At 40.4% G+C, this 17215-nt stretch overlaps 1 protein-coding gene across 1 annotated transcript in view; it reads right to left on the bottom strand.

Annotated features, from left to right (window-relative positions):
- Positions 1-4501: 4501 nt before the first annotated feature.
- The window catches only part of SPAG1 (sperm associated antigen 1), a 92265-nt gene continuing 79551 nt past the window's right edge, over positions 4502-17215 (bottom strand). Inside the window, exons 15-19 of the mRNA XM_081258673.1 lie at positions 13607-13739; positions 11590-11716; positions 6528-6692; positions 4846-5217; positions 4502-4738 (exon numbers count right to left, since the gene is read on the bottom strand). Of these exons, the coding sequence (XP_081114799.1) occupies positions 4607-4738; positions 4846-5217; positions 6528-6692; positions 11590-11716; positions 13607-13739 (929 nt within the window). The 3' untranslated portion in view covers positions 4502-4606. The remainder of the gene's footprint in view (positions 4739-4845; positions 5218-6527; positions 6693-11589; positions 11717-13606; positions 13740-17215) is intronic.

The following is a 17215-nucleotide window of genomic DNA, read 5'->3' as shown; positions in this document are numbered from 1 at the left end:
TTTGATGCTGTTGTGAGTGGGACAGTTTTATTTTTCAGGTGTTTCATTGTTAGTGTACAGAAATGCAACTGATCTCTGTATGATGATTTTGTATCCTGCAAATTTACTAAATTTGTTGATTAGTTCTAACAGTTTTTTTTGGTTGAGACTTTGGGATTTCCTATATGGTCGTCCCTTGGTATCTGTGGGGGACTGGTTTCTGGAATCCCCACCAATACCAAAGTTCACAGATGCACAAGTCCCTTATATAAACCTCTCATGGATTCTAAATCTGTAGATTCAGTTAACCCCAGAATTCAAGCCATGGATACGGAGGGCTGACTGTATATAAAAGCATATCATCTATCTGCAAATAATGAAAATTTTACTTCTTCCTCTCCTATTTGGATGCCTTTTCTTTCATTGTCTTGCCTAATTGCTCTAGTGAGAACTTCTGATACTAGTATTGAATAAGAATGGTGAGAGTGTGCATCCTTGTCTTGTTCCTTAGAGGAAAAGCTTTCAATTTTTCACTCTTGAGTATGTTTGCTATGGGCTTGTCACATATGGCCTATATTATGTTGAGGTATGTTTCTTCCATATCCAATCTGTTGCGGGTTTTTATCATGAAAGGATGTTGCATTTTGCTATATGGTTTTTTTCTGCATCTGTTGAGATGATCATGTGATTTCTTTCTTTCATTCTGTTAATATGGTATATAGATTTATTAACTCACATGTGTTGAACCATTCTTGTATCCCAAGGATAAAATCCCACTTAGTCATATATTTAGGTGTTCCTACGTTAAGCCCATACATCTTTATGATTGTTATAAATTCTTGCTTACTGACCCCCTTTATCATTACATAATGACTTTCTTTGCTTCTTGTTATTGTTTTTGGCTTAAGGTCTATTTTGTCTGATATTAGTATGGTTATCCCCACTTTTTGTGGTTTCCACTTGCATGGAATATCTTCCATCCCTTCATTTTGAACCTGTGTGTCTTTAAAGCTGAAGTAAGTCTCCTGAAGGAAACATATAGTTGGGTCTTGTTTTTTTAATCAATCCAGCCACTCTGTGCCTTTTAACTGTTGAATTCAATCCATACATTCAGAGTAATTATTGATATGTACGGACTTACTATTGCCATCTTATTGATTGCTGTCTGGTTTCTATTTCCATTGTTTCTTTCCCCTCTGTTTCTGTTTTTTCCTTATGTTTCTTTTTCCTTTTGTTTCATCTTAGTAAACTGGTGATTTTCCATGGTGATATGCTGTTTTCCCTTTTTGAAATCTTTCACGAATCTGCCCTAGACTTTTGCTTTGTGGTTACCATGAGGCTTAGCTAGAACAGCTCATAGGTGAAACAGTCCATTTTACACTGACAGCATCTTCATTCACCTATGAAGACTTCTCCCTTCACTATCCCCCCTTTTACATTTTTGATGTCACAATCTATCTTTTTATGTTGTGTATTTAACAAATTATAGTAGCTATAGTTACTTTTAATACTCTTTTCTTTTAACCTTTATCTGTAATTGAGTGGCTAATACACCGTCTTATTATAGGATTAGAATTTTCTAAATTTGAGCATGTATTTTTCACCTTTACAGGCATAAAGGTGTTTTCATGTCATTGATGAGCCTCTTTTCATGTCAGCTTGAAGAACTCCTTTCAACATTTCTTGCAAGGCAGGTCTAATGGTGATAAATTCCCTCAGCTTTTGTTTGTCTTGAGAAAGTCTTTATTTTTCCTTCATATCTGAAGAATAACTTTGCTAGACAGAATATTCTTGGCTGCGAGTTTTTAATCTTTCAGTGCTCTGAATATGTAATCCCACTCTCTCCTAGCCTGCAGGGGTTTTGGTGAGAAACCTGTTGATAGCCCAATGGATGTATCTTTGTAGGTTACACTTTTTTTTTCCCCCCTGGCTGCCTTGAGAATTCCTTATCTTTGATTTTTGGTAGTTTCATTACAACGTGTCTTGGAGAAGGTATTTTCACATTTAGATAATAGGGTGATCTATTAGCTTTGTGAATTTGGATGTCCAAGTCTCCCCAGATTTGGGAAGTTTTCAGCTATTATTTCTTTAAGTAAACTTTCTGTCCCCTTCTCCCTCTGGATCCCCAATTCTTCTAGTATTGATATTTGCTCTCTGTCTCAAGTCCCATAGAGTGTGCATGCTTTCTTTGCTCTTTTTTATTCTGATTTATTTCAAAATTCTCATCCCCTAAGTCATTTATTCTGTCTTCCATCTGCTCTGCGCTACTGCAGAGGCTCTCCAGTGCATTCTTCATCTCATTCATTGAATTCTTCAGCTCCAGAATTTCTGTTTAGTTCTTTTTTGTGATTTTTTGGTAAGGAGTTAATTTTGTTCATGTATTTTCCTGCCTATTGTCATTAAGCTGTCTTTCTGAGTTTTCTTGTAGCTTACTTCAGAACAGCTTCTTCAGAAGACTTTCTTCAGAACAGCTATTCTGAACTCTTTATCAGCTACATCAGAGTATTCTGTCGCTTTGAGCTCGATTGTTGGAGAATTATTGGTATCTTTTGGAGGTGACATATTTTCTTGATTTTTCATGTTCCTTGTATTTTTGTGTTGCTGTTTTTGCATTTGAAGTAGCAGACACCTCCTTAAATCTTTACTGGTTGCCTTCAGTTGGGATACTAATCATTGGTGTTGCTCTATGAGGGGTTTCCTCGGTTTCTGAATGGGTAGACCTGCTCCACTCTTCTTGTTCTGCCTTGTGGCAGAATTCTTAACCTTTTATGTTTCTCCTTATGCTTAGAACTCACCAGACTGGCTGCTGGAAACCTCTCTTTTGTCTTCCAGAAGGTAGTGTTATAGCTCCAGTTGCAATTTCTCCCTTACCCACAGACTGTGGTCCATCCTTCTGAGATACTCCAACTACTGCGCCTGCTCTCACTGCTGTAGCACTCAGGAGCATGCAGAAGGATCTGGCCACAGAATGGCAGGAGGTGTGGGTTTAGCACTTGGGGTGTTGGGGATGCCCACGGACCCAGTGGGGAGATCCCTAAGTAGGGTACTCCCAGAGGCTTGTGGGAAGACTCCCTGCTGAAGTCCTGAAGCTGTCTGCAGGAACTGTGCTCCTTTAATGTCCTTGATATTCTTATCTGCTTCCTTCACTTTCTCTTCCCTTCCTTCAGTCATGGAGGTCCCCCCTCAGGACTCTGGCTGGGGAGAAACAAGTTTCTCCAGGTGTGACCCAACAGTTGGGACAGCCCGGCACTTGCTCACTGCTTCCCACCTCCTCCACGGGAGAGGCTGCCCCGTGCAGCTAGTACTGGGTATGTAACTGTCAACAAAAGAGAACATTCCCTTTTTATGTTTCTACTGTAAAGTTACTAACACACTCCATCATGTACTTGCACAGAAACTTAGTATCATTCAAAAGGAGAAGACTGTTTTGTTCATTTGCTTGAAGACTAGAGTTAAATAACCATCACAGCAGATTTTCATTTATGAGCTTAGGAAAGAATAGTTTTTTAAAAAAATGGCACAGTTTGAAACCATTTACCCACAATACTTTAAATATTCTTTAATTATTAAATATTAGATAACAATGGATATGGTAATAATGAATGTGAGAGTCATCTTTCCTCTGCTCTTCTAAAGAGCAAGAAAATGCTTCAGAAGAAGAAACCTGACCAAAGACTACAGGAATAAATGACAGCACACTGATAGAGACCTGAAGGTTTTATCGTAAGAAACACCTTTACTCTGACCCAGTTAACAAGGGAGCTCTCAATATAGAGTTCTTCACTTTCCCTTTTGCACGAAGGGAATAAATATGATCATGCTTAAAGGAGGGGGGAGAAAAAGAAAAAAAGTGGGAGAAGTCATTTAAAATGGGGGAAGTGTGGGAGTGACAATTCAAATAGAAATGCAGGCTTAGTTGCTTTTATATAGTGGTTGTTTCATTACTGCTTATATAAGCAACACATAAGGGAAACTTGCCTTTAAAAATCTAGTAAAAAGTAGTAGAATTTCGGGCAATTTTTGTTCTTAATTATTAGGCAATGCTTCCATATTAGAAAAAAATAAGTTCCTCTTATAGCTCTAAATTAATAATCACTATTTAATAATCATTTCATATTATAGACTTAAGTGTTGCATTTTATCTTAGAGGCCTGTAATCCACAAGTAGTAGAAAATGGGATTTATATATATCTTAGCAGGAAATAAAAGTGATGTAATAATCAGTTAATGATTTTCACTTTTAAAAATGAACTGTAAAGAAATACATTTCTATCAAACTTAACAGGACTCCTTCATAGCCCAAAGAAGTGTAATTTAACTCAAAATTTTAACAAGTTATTAAAAGAAAATGTATAATATAAATTAAAATGCATCTTAAGTTCCAGATATACTTATTATTAAATATAAAGATGTTAGCTCTGGTACATAAGAAAATATTTACAACTAATAAAAAGCAGATTGTAGAATATATGTGTTCTATGTATAAAAATAAGTAAAATATTTTATAGCCCAGACCAAGGAGTCTTTTCTAAGCCAGGTTTTATCCATGCAACTCTATTACAATACCATCTCATTAGCATTACTGGAACACATACATGCATGGAAGAAATCTAACAATAATCTTTATTTAAAGCTCATACTGCCTTTTGAGGGCCTGCACGTCTTCTAAAGTAAAATGTTTGTTTGGTGTGTCTGAGAGGTCATCAAAGAGCTGTTTAATCTGCTCCTTTTGGCCCTTGCTAATCAGTGTCAACATCATCTGAAAGAAGGAGAAAAATTATATTAGCATACAAACTGGCATTTTAAAGTTGTTATAAAAACCCTAAAAAAAATCAATCTCCATGAATAACATAGTTTGCCATTTACCTTAAACCTTTCTGCTTTACTCAGATATAAAAGATGCTGATATACCAAAGAAGGATCTTTATCAATAAGATTATTTTTCAGAGACTGGATGAGAAGCAGAAATGTATCCCCTTCAAGTTTGTTACTCAACAACACTGGCAAGTCTTTTGGTTCAGTGATGGCTAACAGGTGTGCACAGGCTTCTTTATCTTTCCTAGTACTGAATGCGTTTATAACCTGGCCAAATTCGTAGGCATTGTTAGGCTTGAGTATTGGTAGTTTCTCGTAGAATTCTCGTGGCCCGTTGCTTGTGTCCCCCTTCTCAGAAGCACGGGAGTCAGTGGAGACGTCCTCTGAGGTCCTTTCAGGCTCCTCTTTCTGGCCTTCATTCACCTTCAGGGGGAGACAGATTACACTGTGACACAATGGCCATTGCATACACCCCAAGTTACCTTTATTAAAACGGGAAGGGGGCTTCCCTGGTGGCGCAGTGGTTGAGAGTCTGCCTGCCGATGCAGGGGACACGGGTTTGTGCCCCGGTCCGGGAGGATCCCACATGCTGCGGAGCGGCTAGGCCCATGAGCCATGGCCGCTGAGCCTGCACGTCCGGAGCCTGTGCTCCGCAATGGAAGAGGCCACAACAGTGAGAGGCCCGTGTACCGCAAAACAAAAAAACAAAAAAACAAAAAACGGAAAGGAACTGAAAAACACAAGTGGACGGTAGTTTAGTCAAGTTCTAAGTGAAAATATATAACTTGTAATAATCATAAAATCTACTTTTTTTTAGGAAGAGAACTTTTAAAGTATAAGTATCCATTCATAAAAGCATTCATTTTTAAAGTTAAAAAAAATGTTGACACTGAGAATATGACAGTGAAATTTTATAATTTTCCACAAGTAAAAGCTGCTGCATAAAAGAAGACCTGTAACAACTTTATATCTCTTCTTCATGATAAATTTTACATTTACTTGTTTTGTTACATTTGATAGAGAAGTCAACTTACATTTTTCAATTCTCTTAAAACAGCTTTTTCCTTCCCTCCGTAGAGGGAAAAACTCCCTAGCTTCTTTCACATATTAGCCTCTAACTCTTAGTAGAAATGTAAGATGATAGGTAGCTGATATAGTATTCAGGAATACACAGGAATCCAAGAGCTGACATTCTTCACTAAAGGCAAAACAAAAGGCTACAGCACAAGGCATCGAGTTGTCTGAAATCACAGAGGTAGGTTTGATTCTAGGGTAGTGCAGGACCCCTGATGAGGCCAGTCTTGTTTACAAGTTTACTAAAAAAGTCTAAATCAATCATGAACCCTCTATGGGGTGTGGCGTGCAGGACCACTGAAATTGAATCAGTCCTGTAGGGTTCTCTGGGTCGACCAGGAAGCAAAGCTCAGTGGCCAGAGGCTCGCAGGGCAACCTGGAGTGGAAGCAATAAAACCACAGGCCAGGTGGTACTGGGGGAGGGGCGCACAGAAAGGAAGAATGCAGACACCCAAGGGTCCTTGGACCCAAGTTGAGAAATGCAGTGGCTAATTATCACAACAAAAGAAAAATCTTATTATAATTTGTTAAAATGTCTTCATTGATCATCAGAATAAAAACACGAAAAATTTTAAAGTCATAAGAATATGACCTCAGAAATCCCATATGAGTACAGGATCTCCAAAAGAGTACTTTCAGAGATAATCAAATATACATACCTCTTGAATCTCAATTTTCCTTCTCTCCTTTTCTTTGTTGAATGATGCTGCATTATCCTGAACATTCAGGATTCTGGTTACCTCTTCCAGTTCCATTTTTGCCTCAATAATATTTGGGTCTAGTAGGAGAACTTTATGGAGATCGTTTAAACTTTTCTGATAATTCTGAAAGCAGGAACGCAGAGAAAATAATTTTCATACATAAAATGAGAAGGGGCACAGATGAGCCCGGGTGGGAATGAAATTGGTGAGACGAGTACACAGAGTTTGTGCAGTGGGTTCCATTAGTACCGCAGTAGTAAAGTTAGGCCTATGAGATAAGTCTTGGGCTAAAATATTGTAGCCCACAACACAGTGGCCATCCTCTACAGAAGAGTGAGCACAGAATCTGGGGCTAGAAGGCAAGTTAAGTTCTGTACCACCACAGCTTTCATAGTCCCTGGCACACACAGGCATTTCTGGTCTGCTGAATGAATAGATGAAAGAGCGAACGGCCTACTAGCATGAAAGCTTGAGCAAGATCCCACTTAACCTTTCTGAGCTTCAGGTTCTCTCATCTTTAAAGTAAGGATGAGAAGAGATTCTCTAGTTTTCACGAGGTTGTGCCGAGTAATCAGCACATTAATAAAATAACATGGGAGTGGCTTAGCCTTAGAAAGAGCTGGGCCAGTGTTAGCTGTTACCATGATGCCCTGTTCTGTAACACCCTTCGAGTTGCCTACTGCTCAGACAGCCTAGAGTCAACCTTTATTCCTCCATAAAGAGTCAGGCAATACACTGGAGAGGTTGAGGGGAAGGAGAAAGGATCTACGCTTAACCAGACACTGCACAGAATCTGCTGGCAGAGACGGACACCACAGAATCACAGTCTGCTGTGACAAGCCACATTCTAGAACTACAGACTAGACCCATGTTTTGATTAAACCAAAATTAATTCTGTGAGGAGGCCAGGAATTCCAGTGACGTGTAACCTCTCAAGTATTCACGACATATAATAACAGCATGCACTGGACGCTGAAGCAGAGGTAAAATAAGCTGGTGGTTATGTGACACTCCTGGGGGACGAGCTGTAATGCCACGGCCCTTGCCACTCCACCCAGCAACATACTAGAGCAAGAGTGATGTGTTTAAAAGGGATAACCTTACACCTGCTCTAACTTATTTTTAAAAAGGTAAATTATTTACAAACTGTAGTACATCAGCGCTATTAACAACAATCTCCACACAGCACTTTGTCACAACAGCACAGTTGGAAAACCTGCTACAAAAAACAAATGACACTGTGTTTCCATCCTAGGTGTTCCAGGCACCGAATCATACTGAAAGGCAAGAAGGGTGGGGGGGGCAGCGGGGCAAGTTGAGGGAGTAATAATAGCTCTTACCCGTCTCAACATTTTGCAAGTATTCTTATTTTAGTCCCACAATAGCCCTATAAATACTGTTATTGTCCCCATTTAAAGGTGAGGAAACAGGCATAGAAAGATAATCTTTGAGATGATGAAAGCAGCAATGAGCAGAAGGTGAATGATAAGACAGTTGTGGAGCTCAAGTGAGAGGCCTGAAAATGGAGACTTGTGAGCTGCAGCCTTGGAAATAGAAGGCCACCAGCAAGGAGTTGACATGACTATTTTTTCAACCATTCAAGGAAAGTCTGTGCCTAAAGACCAATCTGGTTGGAAGAAACCTAAGAAAGCAAGAAATACACTTTGATAAATGTTAAACAGGCAGGCAAGTGTGAAGAGAGGGCCCGACAGCAGAAGGTGCGGGGACGGCCATGGAGCAGGGAGGCGGTGGCAGAGGAGGGGCCGGGGTGCCGGGTCAACACAGCGTCAGACCCGATCCGGCCCCTCCGTGGGCCGGGTGCTAGGACACCATGGGAGAAAGGACAGCCAGGGCCCCGGCCCTCGTGGAAGCTTACGTCTTAGGGGAAACAATAAGAAAACAAGTGAACAAATGAATAAATAAAAGTAAGCGTGCACTGCCATTTATGCAATTAAGAGAAGCAAGGATGGAGACGGATGCTAACGAGGGGAAGGAGTCTCCTTTGACACGGGTGTCAGAGAACACAAGACCCGAAAGGAAGCCAGCCACGCAGAGTGGGGGGCAGAGGAGAGCTCACACAGAGAGAAAAGTGCGGCTCCAGCAAAAAGGAGGACGTTAAAAGTTGCTAATGACCTTATTAGGCCTCAAAAAAAAAAAAGGTAAAGTATAATCACATGTGTTTGTGATAACATTTACTATTAATAAATGTGCTTAAACTACAATAACAGCAATTATTTTAGACGATATTACTCTTTTTGATACTTTTGGCCTGATAGCATCCCCAGTTGGCCGTGAATTCCCTAAGACAGGCACTATGTCTTACCACCTCTATGCTCCCAAAGCCTAGCACGTGAGTGGCACTCGATAGAAGATATAAATTGTAAGTAAAAGCAAAATGTTCAATGATCTTTTCTTATGAAGAACAGCTGAACATTAAGGAAAGCCCTATATTTTTCAAACCTGGCACACAGAAAAAAAAAAGTAAAATAAAGCAAGCTAGAAAACAAACAAAATATCTGAGAAAGCACAGGCAGGGCCCCAGCTCCCTGTGAGCCCCTGTGCCACTTCCTCACCAGTCACACAGAGGAAGCCGATCCAGGTGTGAGTTCTGATGCATTTTATAAGCAGTGGTAGCCTTTGAAGATCCTGAAATTAAATTCACTTGGCACATAACTCAAACTACAGGGTATACAGATCAAGTTATAAGAAATCAAACCAGGAAAGCTGCCAGCCTCATACTCTAGTGGGATAGCATTACTAAAAATTGGGATTATCTTTCTGCATCATAATACAATTTCTAGAATTCATTCCAAGGAAGTATAAAATTCTGGTCTTTCATTAGGTACAACTTCTGACTTTGAATCAAGTAAACAAGTTCAAAGAGTCAGGCAGCCAGTATGGGATAAACCTGTTCTAAGGGTCTGGACATATATAAACCCATGACTCATGCAGATCATGAGTACCTCACAGACCCAAATCCATTAAGTTCAAAAACAGTTGAGTAAATTTTCAAGAAGCCTCTTTTAATTCATGGTGCCACACACCACCTAGGAAATCTTTACGTGAGGTTTACAAATGAGTATGTTGCTAACAAAAAAAAGGGGAGGGGACTGGTCAGGTTGCCTGGGCCCTGGGAATACAGTGAACACACTGAATACAGGACACAGTGCAGCTGTGGAGCTGCTGGGCTGGTGAGAGGGGCATCCACATGCTGGGAGGGTGACACACCCCAGTTCCATGGGGACAGAAGCTCCTGCGCTCAGGACATTTCTGGACCTCGCCCTACACACCTCTTCACTTGCCTGTTCATCTGTGTGCTATATAACAAACTTAGGAGGGTGGGAGAGGGGAGGAAAGGGAGGGCAGCTGCATGGCCCTGCTGGTAAGGGGTAGAGGTGTGCCTCCACTGCAGCCTGAGGGGATCTAGGATCTAGAAAAGCCTGAGCACTCAGTGCACACAGGTCGTACTCATTTGATACAGGACACAAAAACATGACCACCCTCTCTCAACAAAACCTAGGTTTTATGGAATATATTTTTAGATATTTCCCTGTCAGTGATGGGCAGGGAATTACAAGAACTCTCTCAATCTCAATAAAGTCAACACTTCTCCCTCAAATCTCTCCCTCCTGCTGTACACCCTCCCTTATCACACTGTACTGCTCAGCCACCTGAGACAGAAACCTGTATTTATCCAAAGCAAACAAAAACACTAACTTGAAAAGATACTCCCATGCTCACAGCAGCATTATTTACAATAGCAACCTAAGTGTCCATCAGTGAATGAAGAGATAAAGAAAATGTGGTATATCTACACAATGGAATATTATTCAGCCATAAAAAGAAGGAAGTTCTGCCATTTGTGACAACATGATAGACTCTGAAGGCATCATGCTAAGTAAAGTTAGTCATACAGAGAAAGAATTACCTTATGATCTCACTTACATGGGGAATCCCAAAAAAAACAAAACCACCACCAACAAAAAAACAACCACCTGAACTTACGGAAACAGAGAACAGATTGGTGGTTGCCAGAGGCAAGGTGGGAGTTGGGGTGTGGAGGATAGGTGGGAAAGGTTGAAGACCCTCAAAAGGTACAAAATTCCAGTTATGTCTCTAAGAGAATAAATCTTAAAAGTTCTCGTCACGAAAAAAAAATTAACTGTGTGGTGAACTACACATATTGTGATCATTTCACAGTATATACAAATACCAAATCACTATGTTGTACACCTGATACGGATATAAAATGTCAATTATATCTCAATTTAAAAAAAGTCAATGACCTGTACACTGACAATGTGTGAATTTCATTGTATTAAACCTTAATCAACTTGATTCTTTAAAAATACCATTTCAGGAAATGCCATTTCCCAGTATGTTCTGATTTTTCCTTGTCATGTTATTTTCTACAAATATGAACATTCACTCAAGTTTTCCACACAGAAGAATCATCATAAAGAAAAATGTAATTATACAATAGTTTCCTTGAAAATAATGGTGTGGTTTTTTTGGAAAAGAATGCCATCCTATAGCCTCACACTGACCACCGGCCGGTTTAAGGCCCAAATCACAACGAACTTCCCAGCCTCTGCCATGTCTCTACCAACGTCCATGGGGTGAACACACCTTCCGTTCTGATACCTCCCTCCCACCCTACAGACAACCCCAGTCCCCTGCTAGAGGAATCCAGTGGCATTGATGGTGGCCTTCAGTAATTCAGTAACAAACCTTCCTGTCCTTTAAAGTGGACCTATTATAACTAACAACACTCCTTAGAAAATCAGGAAATAAATCATCGTTTTTGAGCTGGAAGGAATCTTAGAAATTATCTAGCTCCACATTATAGTTCGGGGAAATCTGAGGCATCTTCCAAGGTTTTGGGACTGCTGAGTACAGAACTGGGATTAAATCCCAGGATAATGTCACTGCCATTCCTTGAGCCCACAATTTATGTTCATGAAAACCACATGATCTGTTCAGAGCTGACATTTATATATTAAAACGAAGATTTCCTCACCTTGAGTCCTTTGTGAGCAAGAGCTCGTCTATAGCATGCTTTCACATTCCCGAGATCTATCTGAAGCGCCTGGTCACAGTCCTGCTTTGCCTCTTCAAACTGGCCCAGCTTCAAGTAACAGAGGGCTCTGGTATGTAATGGAACTCAGCATTATGAAAGTAAAAACAGCATATCTATAAACTTGGGCAACTAACAGAAATCAGAAAATAGCTAAATAAGTCCGTTTCTATACCACAGCTGCTGCAATTGAAACCTAACATTTTCCTCCAATTATGGAATTTTCTTGCAATACTTGCAATCAGGGCCCTGGGGATACAACCGCAATCAAAACAGTCCCGGCCCTCAAGGAGGCTGCAGTCTAGGGGAAGAGAGAGTCAAAAGAAGCAAACAATAAAATCCGTAGAGGATTCTGGTAGCACAGAGCTGAGACACTCATCACATTTGGTGGAGCTGAAGCAAGGGGAGGAATAGTCAGGGAAGACTTCCCAGAAGAAGTGACGTTTAAGTTGAAGCCGAGTATAAAGTGAGAATTATCCAATGCGAAGGCACTGGGCTGAGATTTAATGTGTAGGGAGGACACAGCACGTGCAAAGTCCTACGGTGACAGAGAACACGGTGCTCTTGATGGACTAAGAAAAGAGCGCTATGGTGGTGATGAGGCTGGGGGAGTGGGAGGCCAGATCAGAAAGGTCCCGGCAGGAGGCTGAGCTTTATCCCAAGGTTAATGGTAGTCCAGTGATGGGTTTTTAAGCAGAGGCTGATCCGTTCACCATGTTTTAGGAAGATTGCTCCAGCTGCAGCATGGAGAATCAGAGGGAACAAGACTGTGCAGGGATACCTGGGAGGGCACTGCAGAAGTCTAGGGAGAGCCGGTGTCAGCCGGAGGAGGGGCTGACGGTGAGGGTGGACAGAAAGGCTCACGCCCAAAGGAATTCAGAAGGTAGGACATCTGAGCTGCTGACAGACTGGAGAGGGAGGCGTGGGTCAGGGATGATAACCCACCGTGAGTGCAGAAGTGAGGGAGGTGCTCAGGTCTGGGGCTCAGAGACAGAGATTTGGGGGACATAATTGGAAGGTGGTAAATGGAGCTGGGGAGAGGATTAAATGGCCCAGAGAACATTAGAGCAGACAAGGGATCTATGCCTTTAGAAGCCTGAGAACACCAGGGAAAGAGAAAAGAAAAGTGAGAAGGGGAGAGCCAGGCAAGTGAGCTGTCTGCACAACAGCCAAGAGGGGAGGTGGTCTCCAGGAAAAACTGAGTGGCCATTGATGCCCAAGGCCACCAAGGCTGAACAGGAGAAGGGTAGAAAAATACCTCTTGGGTTCAGTGACAGAATTTTTCACAAAAAAGGTTGCCAAAAGAGGAAAACATGTACAAAAACAAAGCAGTGCGAGATTAAGTTTAAAAGTTTTTTCTGAAATGGCTAAGAGAACCCATGCTGAGCCCCTATTCTTTAGGAACCATACCTTATTCTTCCTTATCACTGCAGACCCTACCTACGCCCTAAAAATCCCCAAATCACCATATTCTAGGTAACTATCTTTTTTACCATAATGTGTTAAACATGGCACCTGAGCAGCATTCTGGAAAAATCTGCCCATTCCTACTACACATTAGAAGATGCTGGGCCCTTCCCTTAGCACTTCAAGAGAAAAGGGGCACTGAAGACACTAGTTTGAAAGGCAGCTGATTCCTGCTCCCACTCTGGAAGACCGCGCCGAGGCCTCCTCACGAGCCGCGGTGAGGCCACGCACCACGGAGAGTCAAAGCAGCACCAGCCAAGGCAGCCATGGCCACGCGGGAACCTAACGCAGCCCACGTCAGACCTCCCAGCTCCAAGACACATCATGTTTTCAATCTCTCCGATAGCCCCACCTCTTTAAAAAACACTCACTTAAAACAATTTGCTATATAGAGTCTCAGAATCATGGGAATAAACTTTGGCAATTAATTTATCTATAATTTTTTCATCAAAACTATTAACAGAAGAAATATAGAAAGTTACAAAGAACTTGCCTGTTTGTATAAATGGCACATTCCTTGTTGTTAATCTTTAAGCATTCACTGTATTTACTAAGGGCATCTTTATAGTTTTTGTCCTTTACACATTGATTTCCTTCTTCTTTAAGGGTTTTAAACATTTTTTCATCTATGGGACACACACAAAAAAGAGCAAGTATTCATATAAGCACCTTTACAAAACTTTAAGTATACTGTAAATTAAGTGACCACAAACCATACAGAGCTAAAGTCTAAATGGAACAAAACGTTGTATACAAATTAAGATAAATTGGCTATAAGTAAAAATGATTATACAATTATGACACTATTTTTTCAAATTAGAAAATAAAATACAAGTGATTCTATCCTTTTATCCATATTGGCACGCCTTCTTTTCTCTGCTGGAGATAGAAATATCTAGTGTTTGGTGTAGTAACTATTTCATGAAAAGTGAACAGACAAACCCATTAAAGCCTGAATTAGACATCTTCCAACAGTCCAAGTTTCCTTGGAATCACACCTCCTCCACTCTCTGCTCCTAAGGTTTAAGTAAAGCAAATCCCACCCTAGCCCTACCTTTTGGAGTAATCTTTGTTTTACTAACCAGCACACTATGTTCCCTTGGCCACAATAATCTAATTGGTCAGGAATGGACCTATGAGAGCCAATGAGCTACAATAAGATTTTAGTGGCAGCTTCTGGTAAGGTAATTCTTGCTCTTTCCCATGGAACATGAGGATAAAAGGAGGAGCTATTCTGCCATCGTGCGATGCAAGGGGAGAATCTGTCTGAGAATGGGGCCAACAGAGCAAGAGAGAGGCCAAGACAGACAGCTAACGAATAACCTCTGAGTGCCCAATCCAGCCATCCCTGCAGCTCTCCTACTTGTGGCCTTTTCCACAAGGGGTGCCGATAAACAACCTCTTTTGCTTAAGACATTAATGGCTGGGTTTTCTGTTATCTGCAATCAGTCCCAACTATTACTATTGCCTATTATGTTGCAGTGAGCATGGCTGACTCCTCAACTCAGGACCCATTTCCTTCTTCCTAAGGGCACCTCAACATTCATTCAGCTATCACTCCTCTCCTACTCAGCCCACGTGTCCAGGGGAAGCTGACCCCACTGATCAGGAACTCATGGCATGGCATTTCTTCATTACAGGGAGTGGTTCAGCAATGGGCACATGACCCATTAGAATAAATACCGACAGAGCTCAGCCAACAGAATATAACAGGCTAAAAAAGCTGGGTCTTTGGGGCAACATATCTCCTCATTCTTAAATTAATGCCACCAAAAGCAATGGTGTCTCTCTCCCTTTGGACATTGATATGTGCAGACATGAAGTCTAAAACTGCTACAGTTCTATTATTTCTAGCCAGAGCCTGAGCCCTGACAAGTTGTGCCTGATTTTAGAGCCTGTCTGGGCCCTTTCAGTTACTTGAGCCAAAACTATTCCTTACAGTTATAAGTCAACAGATTTTCTGTTACTTGCAACCAGAGTTTTCTAACATACATAAAATGTTAAAATTTAAAGTTTTAAATCTATGTAATAACTTTAATCTATGGAGTATCTTGATATAAAATAAAATTGCATAATAAATTTTAAAATATGCCTTTAAATTCTGTGATCTAAAAATCTTGATAGATGTACTGAATTTATAGTATAAACTTGGAAGGTAAAAAATAATCTTATTTGTCCCTCTGCACAAATGGCATGACATATTAACTTTTCATCCTTTATTTCAAATTACAGAATATTTCTGCCTAATGTTTCATGTTTCAAAAGAACTCACACTATGTGGCCGAATGACAGTCCCCATAAATCTTGGTATATCCAAGCTCTAAAACAGAATATAACAGAGGATATTTTTTCTTCCAATTTGCTGAAAAACTTTCCTCAAGCTTTTCTTCCTACATTGTTTTTAAGTCTTTGGTATCCAGTCTCACTAATAATTAGTACACAAATATAAACAGAAAGAGCTGATTATTCTTGTGCTTATGATTCACTATCACATATCTATAGTATGGTTAGTATATGCACGTTATTAGTAATGAACAGCTACCCTTTATTGAGCAAATGCTTTGTGCCAGGCCCCATTAATAATGGATTCTAGAAGCTAGAGATCTCCATATTTTTCCCAGGACTGCTGAACCATCTAAAAGCCTTGGCAGAAGTTCCCTGCATCTTCTTTCTAGGCAATGAAAAGGGTGAGCCATTGGGACATCACGGCTCAGCGTGTCTGCAAGATGAAGCTCGACACAGACACACATGGGGTTCCTAAGCAGGCAGGAGAAATGGAGCCTCAGCCAGCTTTCAAGCAGGAGGCAAGCGTGAAGCCACATTAAACACTCGGCACAAAGTTCTGAGGTAAGCACTGTGGGGATGTAGGTATGGATGTGAACAACTATGATACAGGCAGGAGGAGGTACTGCTAGATATATGTTGTAGGGCTTTTTTTTTTTTTTTTTGAAAACTATAGTTTATTTTATAAGAAAATTGGGATTAAATTACAAGGATCCATGTGACCCCAACTTTTGTCAGTCATTTCATGATTTGTGAGGCTCTGGCCCCTTCCCTCGGCATGGTGGCACAGCCTGAAAAAAATGTATACTTTCTTGTTATTACTTAATAGAGATCTTCCTGGGCATGTTCCCCAAAACAAACTCCACAGGATGGGAGAAAGGTGCTACTACAGAGTAACAATCCTTGTTCCTACTCCCTCTCGGCTTTGTAAAACCAAAGTCAGATGTTATATAGCCCCATCCCCAACCTTAAATGTAAACAACCAAACAATGTTTTAAATTAAAGGCTTGCATCTTTGACATTCTAGAATTTCTGTATGGTGAGATTTATAAAATTCATATGGAAGTACATAGAAGTTCTTATAATAAATGATGGCATTCCCTAAGACTTAATCTTTAGATCTCTCAATTACACTCTGTACAACCTTGGTGATCTCATCTAACCTCACAACTTGAAATATCATTTATAACCTGCCTGCTTCCAAGTTTATATGTCAATACAACCTCCCTCCCCTCTCAAACTCTAAGTTCTTTTGAATGTCTAGTAGGTTTTCTGAACTTGATGTGTCCAAAACTGAGTTCTTGATTGTTCCAAATCTAATTTTTCTGCCGTTTTCCCATCTAATAAATGGCACTTCCATCCTTCTACTTTCTCAAGATAAAAACCCTGAAATTATCTGTAGCTCTTCTCGCACATCCAACTAGTCAGCTCTACCTTTAAATTGTAACTAGAATCTAATAATTCTCACTACCTCTTCTACTACCCTCTTTATTCAAGCCACCCTTATCTCTTGACTGGATTATTATGGTAGTTTCTTAATGCCCCTATCTCTTCCTTCCTTGGCTTTCTATAACTGCATCTCATCACAGTAGCCAGGGTGATTCTGCTCAGCTGTCAGTAGCTTTCTATTTGTTGTAGGGCTTTATTTTGCTTTATTATTTCAAAAACATCAATCTCATTAAACTAGCCTTGCCACATACATGGTGTGTAGAGAACTATATGCTACTCAATTCTTTTTTCTTATTTTTAATAATAATGCTGACTTAACGTTTATTAAGAGACTGTTATAAGCTTACACAGTCAGCACATGTGCTAAGTA

The sequence above is a fragment of the Mesoplodon bidens genome (genome assembly GCF_964165515.1).
Source record: "Mesoplodon bidens genome assembly, chromosome: 16".
In the NCBI taxonomy this organism is placed as follows: domain Eukaryota; kingdom Metazoa; phylum Chordata; class Mammalia; order Artiodactyla; family Ziphiidae; genus Mesoplodon; species Mesoplodon bidens.
The sequence above is the reverse complement of the archived record's forward strand: the minus strand, read 5'-3'. Positions and strand labels throughout refer to the sequence as shown.